We start from the raw sequence: 6356 nt of genomic DNA, 5'->3' as shown, positions 1-6356 counted from the left end.
CACTCACAAGAACTTGTTATAATTTTCTCACATAAAGTAACAATAATAAGCCCAACAAATCAGAGTTTGTGCATCATGTGTGAGAGCTTTTTGTCATGACTTTCAAAAGAAGTAGAATTTTTCCATTCTCATGATCCCAATATCCTCAAGCACTGATAATCATTATCATTCACACATTCGGCAGCGATACAAATGAAGGAAGTCTGAATTCCAGATTGGAGCATTTGTATCAGCACGGTTTAAAAGAGAGAAAGCACTCACATACAGTATCAGTCACCTCATCTCATTATCTCTAGCCGCTTTATCCTGTTCTACAGGGTCGCAGGCAAGCTGGAGCCTATCCCAGCTGACTATGGGCGAAAGGTGGGGTACACCCTGGACAAGTCGCCAGGTCATCACAGGGCTGACACATAGACACGCAGACATGGGGAGAACATGCAAACTCCACACAGAAAGGCCCTCGCTGGCCACGGGGCTCGAACCCGGACCTTCTTGCTGTGAGGCGACAGCGCTAACCACAACACCACCATGCCGCCCTATGATCAACATCATCATGAAAATTATGCTTTTCATTTTGCTTTCAGTCCTCTGTGAGGCACTCTTTCTCTACTTCGACAACATCTGCCCAAAATATTGAGGTTAAAATGACTGAGAGATTGAAAGGACTGAGAGAGGACTGATGTCCAACAGTGTGACTGGAATTATGTTTGATTTTGAATCAAAGAAATCAGTGTTAGGAAATTCCAGACTTGAGGTGTGCATCAAGAGGGGAATAAGCTCTAATAAAGTCACAGGAGCATGTGGTCAGATATGAAGCTTGTGGGAACCACAAAAGACCAGAAACATGAACATGGCAGTGTATTGGGAGCTCAGGTGATGCTGCATGACATGTTTTCTGCTTCATCCTTATTCACGTCACTGTGGTTTAAAGAAGTAATGTGTTTATATTGTGGAGAAAAGAACCAACAGAATTTGTGAGAAATTATTGCAAAGAAAAATAAATGCAGAAGTGGGCAGGACAGGAATTTATGTCCTCAAGCACAAATAATAATTATCGCCCTAAATTTAGTTGCTGATCCTTGTTGTGAGTTTCTCTCTATGTATAATTCCCTCTATAATTGATTTATAAATAATGAAAGTTGGTAAAGAGCTTTCTGTCATGGAAAAGATTTGTTCCATTAAAAAGCCCCACATTCTCCATTAGATGAATCTCCTCCTCATGATTTAAATAATTTTTTCAATGTGTTCTCCTCCCATCATCAGCAGATAAGCAAATACAAGTATCAGTGCTGGATATTGCTCTATTTATGTGGCCTCTGTTAAACTTTGGAGAACAGAGAAGATCCCAGTACAAACAACACACACCATGTTCTCTCCATCTCTACTGCTCCTGCTGGCAGCGTCTTCCTGTGAGTGCTTTATCAAATTCATTCATTTACGACAATAACAATAAATGTGCAGTGTATATTGCATGAGATATTACCATGTGTTTTCCTCCACAGATGTGCATGGTGAGGAACTGACTCAGCCTGCTTCCATGACAGTCCAGCCAGGCCAGAGTCTCTCCATCCACTGCAAGGTTTCATACTCAGTGACGGGCTATGGTACAGCTTGGATCCGACAACCTGCAGGAAAAACTCTGGATTGGATTAGAATCATCTATTATGATGAGAGCACAGCTTCCAGTGAGAAACTGAAAAATAAGTTCAGTATCTCCAGAGACACTGCTACTAACACAATAACAATTCGAGGACAGAATCTCCCGACTGAAGACACAGCTGTGTATTACTGCGCTCGCTCTCCACAGTGAGACAAATCAACAACATCCCTGTACAAAAACACCTCATACAGTGTACAGTATAACAGAATGTTCACAAGATACAAAACTTATCAATCCAAGTCTCATGAAAACAAACACTAACGACAACAGAGTTTTATGTCAGTTATTTTTTAAAGACTGACTGAATTTCACTAACAAGAACTTGTTATACTGTAGTATCACTTGAACAATAATCACCTCAACAAATCAGAGTTTGTGTATCATGTGTGAGAAAGTGTGAGAGCATTTCGTCATGACTTTTAATCGAAGTAGAATTTTTTTCACTATTATGATCCCAATATCCTCAAGCATGAATAATAATTATAATTCTAAATTTAATATTTAATTCTTGTTGCCTATTTCACTGATAGTTGAATATTTGTTTGAAAATGATAGTCTATGATAAAGAGGCTTCTGTTCCATTAAAAGCCACACATTCTCCATCAGATGAATCTCCCTTTACCAAAAACCATTCCCAGGGTTGTGCCCTGCTGAGTTCACTGTAGTGTGTGTTTAGTTATCTCGGTCCATAACCAAAGGACAAAGACCTGTTTGAACATTTGGAATCATCTTTGAACCCTTTGTGTGGTTGCTTTAATTCACAGAAAAAGAAATAAAGACATAAAATCTCTGAAATACTGTATTTTCAAGCACATACAGTCCCAGTTCTTCACAGGTGATCGTGACATAACATGCAACTGAACTCAAAGGCATTCAACCAAATTTAAGTTCAAGCAGTTTATTTGTTCTCTTTGAATAAATGTGTGTTAGACTGGGAAAACACTTCACGTGGTCAGATTTCAACACTGTCTTGTGTACAAACTTCTCTCCAGGTGGGGCAGCAAACCTTTCACTTTGAAATCATACTCTGAATCATACACATCGAGCCCTATGTATGTCTTTTGTCTGAGGAGTGTCCTTATAAAATTTCTCTGTAATCTTGAGATGAGGACATGAGACTGGTAATATTGTAGATTTTGGGATCGACTTCTTCAGCTCTCTGTCTAAGATAAGGAGTGTCTCCATGCAAATGTCCTTCCCTGTTATATATTTAAGCAGTGAAGACCACAAGCTTTTACTTCTTCTGCTTCAACACACATCATGATCTCCACATCCCTCCTGCTGCTGCTGGCAGCCGTACACAGTAAGTGTTTATACATTTGACATTTAATACACTTTTTTTATTGCTTTTTCTTTCTCCACCATTAAAATAACTTTTCTTTCCCAGGTGTTCACTGTGTTGAGCTGATCCAGACCGGATCCACAGAATTAACCCCTGGTCAGTCACTGACTCTGACCTGTAAAGTGTCTGGATATTCATTAACTGATAGCAGCTACGCTACACACTGGATCCGACAACCTGCAGGAAAAACTCTGGAGTGGATCGGATGGGTAGGCTATGATGGAAGCACTGGCTACAGTGAGAAACTGAAAAGCAGGTTTCAGATTTCCAGAGACACGTCCAGCAGCACAGTAACATTAACAGGGCAGAACATGCAGACTGAAGACACAGCTGTGTATTACTGCGCTCGTGAACCACAGTGAGACAAATCAACAACATCCCTGTACAAAAACACATCATACAGTGTACAGTATAACAGAATGTCCACAAGATAGAAAACTTATCAATCCAAGTCTCACTAAAACATAAATAATCTCACAAATTACAACAGAGTTTCATGTTCATTTTTTTTTAGTTTGCGGCGGAGATTTGAAACCACAGTGCTACATCTCTAACACTACTGCACATTAAACACACTGTTATAATCACCTAATGGACAAGAACTTGTTATACTTTTCACACATTAAATAACAATAATCGCCCCAACAAATCAGAGTTTGTGTATCATGTGTGAGAAAGTGTGAGAGCATTTTGTCATAACTTTCAAGAGAAGTAGAATTTTTCCATTCTCATGATCCCAATATCCTCAAGCATTGATAATAATTATCATTCCCACATTCAGTATTTCATAAATACAAACCAAATTCAGCAGCAAATAACTTTTTTTCATTCTGATGATTAAAACCTGTCTAGGACAGAAACCAGCAGGCTGTTTTGAATGGATCGGCATCACAATATGCAAATGTTTATGCAAAATGCTCCCCCTTCCAACTACATATAGAGAAATATAAGCCTTGGTCACTGTGGGCTCTGGAGAATTTTGCACTGCTTTTAGTTCAACGATGTTCCTTCCATTCTTGCTGCTGCTGGCAGCTTCATCCTGTGAGTTTCACTTCAATCATGAACTCACAGCAAATTATTGCAGTTATAACATCCTGTACAGACACTTGTGACTGAAATTGTGACATCTTATATTTTTTTTCAGATGTGGACTGTGCAGTAGAACTCACTCAGGTCACCTCAGTGATGTTAAAGCCAGGAGATTCTTTAACCCTCAGCTGTAAAGTATCCGGCTACTCTGTTACTGATAACAGCTACGCCACGGCTTGGATCCGACAACCTGCAGGGAAAACTCTGGAATGGATAAACCACATTTGGGGAGGTGGAAGTGCTTATCATAAAGATTCTCTCAAAAGCAAGTTCAGTATTTCTAAAGACGGCTCCAGCAGCACGGTGACTCTGAGAGGACAGAATCTGCAGACTGAAGACACAGCTGTGTATTACTGCGCTCGTTATCCACACAGTGAGACGAATCAACAACATCCCTGTACAAAAACACCTCATACAGTGTACAGTATAACAGAATGACCACAAGATACAAAACTTATATATCCAAGTCTCACTAAAAATAAATAAACCCACAAATTTCTACAGACTTTCCTGTGAGTAGGGTTTTTTTTTTCAGTGTGTAGTGTAGATTTTAAACCACAGTGCTACATCTCTAACACTGCTGCACATGAAACACATGATCATAATCACATCACTAAAAGAACTTGTTTGACTGTAGTATTATTAGGGAACAATAATCACCTCAACAAATCAGAGTTTGTGTATCATGTGTGAGAAAGTGTGAGAGCATTTTGTCATGACTTTGAAGAGAAGTAGAATTTTTCCACGATCATGATTCCAATATCCTCAAGCACTGAAAATAATTTGTGCACCCTGTGCTTCCACTGCTACAAATGTATCCAATCCACTGCATCTTTTTCCCTGGAGCATGTCGGATCCAGTTTGTACAATAGCTGCTATCATTCAAGCTATATCCAGACACTTTGCATCCAATGGTCAAAGCCTGTCCAGGCTGGACAATCACATGGCCTGATTGAGCAAAATCAATTGCACGAAATGCAACTGCAATAATAATAAAAAAAAAAAAAACACAGTAATTTAATTTCTCGAAAATATGTCCACAACAAATGCACAAAGTACAACAATGGATACTACAACACATGTATGAACTTCCAGGACACAGTGACGAGCAGCACCAGGGAATAAAGTAGCCACATGGTTGCAGATGAGGCTGTACTGGTCAGATCTGCTCTTTGATGGTCCAGCTTTATTGAAGTAAAGGTGGGGACTGAGTTTGCATAATGTAAGGAAGTGTAAAATAACAGTTTTTCTGTCAGTCGACAGGATGAAGGGGCTGCAGGATATCGTAACATTTACTGTCATGGTTAATGTGACAAGAAGACTACTACTGAGGATCATGAGTAAAAATGTACTTTTTTTTAACCTTCAACACTCCATGTTGCAATTACAAGTCTGAGAATCAGAAAGTTATGGTGACTGGGAGTCAGTACATCTAATACATAATACAAAGAATATACAGTACATACAAGATAAACTACAATTAAATGTCACTGAACTTGAGTTGGTTTTTCAGACACCAATCGAGTCTGATTCAGTGATCATCAGACCTGATCAGTCTCAGAAACTGACTTTAGAAGCTGTTAGATGGCTTGGATCAGACAGGCGCCTGGAAATGCAATAGGGCCGGAATGGGTTGCAACTATTGAACAGGGTAGAAGTAACAAATATTACTCCAGTGCAGTTCATGGCCATTTTATCATCTCCAGAGACAACAGTAAGATGCAGGTGTATCTGCACATGAACAGCATGAGGACAGAAGACACTGCAGTGTATTACAGCATGAGAGAAGCACAGGGACACATGAGATTTAAGAGCTGGACATCAACCCCTTCATAATATGGAAGTTTGTCTTTTTCCTGTCCTGGTTACTTCAGAAGATATAAGGAACATGATTTTTTTCTTCTCCCAACTATTAAATATTCTGTCTGAGGAAAGAATAGAAGACTTGTAAACATGCTGAAAATAATCATCAACAGGGTGGAGTTATGAAGTGTTGCTGAGTTACTCTTCTCTCTCTGAAGTTGATGTTGTTTCTGGAACTGGAAGAGGTCACGCTACACCGCCGGCAGCCAGCAGAGGGGGCAGCGGTGCACAGTGAGAGCAGCCAAGCAGGAGAACTCAGTTACCCAGAATTTTCCAGGCTGATTAACCTGAACTGCCTGCACCTGCCAGGAAGGTTACTTCAGGCCAACTTTGGCTGCAGCCTTTCATCTCACCTTTGTCGAGGGGAGACTGGGACAGTATGTCAGGGCTTTACCTGAGCAA

General features: G+C 40.0%; 1 protein-coding gene and 1 gene segment (V, D, J or C); both read left to right on the top strand.

Annotated features, from left to right (window-relative positions):
* The first annotated feature begins 1366 nt into the window (after positions 1 to 1366).
* On the top strand, positions 1367 to 1810 carry LOC132869136 (Ig heavy chain V region PJ14-like). The segment is given in 2 exon segments: positions 1367 to 1409; positions 1503 to 1810. Coding segments are annotated over 2 exon segments (351 nt in total).
* A 1110-nt stretch (positions 1811 to 2920) lies between these two features.
* On the top strand, positions 2921 to 4529 carry LOC132869391 (Ig heavy chain Mem5-like). The gene is made up of 4 exons (XM_060902726.1): positions 2921 to 2963; positions 3048 to 3350; positions 3978 to 4043; positions 4147 to 4529. Exons 1-4 carry the CDS (start codon positions 2921 to 2923, stop codon positions 4527 to 4529), a joined length of 795 nt encoding a protein of 264 aa, XP_060758709.1.
* Positions 4530 to 6356: the final 1827 nt, after the last annotated feature.

This window comes from Neoarius graeffei, chromosome 20 (genome assembly GCF_027579695.1).
Source record: "Neoarius graeffei isolate fNeoGra1 chromosome 20, fNeoGra1.pri, whole genome shotgun sequence".
Classification (NCBI taxonomy): Eukaryota; Metazoa; Chordata; class Actinopteri; order Siluriformes; family Ariidae; genus Neoarius; species Neoarius graeffei.
The sequence above is the reverse complement of the archived record's forward strand: the minus strand, read 5'-3'. Positions and strand labels throughout refer to the sequence as shown.

Excerpts from the sequence above, each read along its gene's own strand:
- LOC132869391 (XM_060902726.1), top strand. The coding sequence starts at position 2,921 with ATGATCTCCACATCCCTCCTGCTGCTGCTGGCAGCCGTACACA. Across the intron at positions 2,964-3,047 it reads GCTGCTGGCAGCCGTACACA|GTGTTCACTGTGTTGAGCTG; the intron begins GTAAGTGTTTAT and ends TTTCTTTCCCAG. Across the intron at positions 3,351-3,977 it reads AGCTGTGTATTACTGCGCTC|AATTTTGCACTGCTTTTAGT; the intron begins GTGAACCACAGT and ends TGGGCTCTGGAG.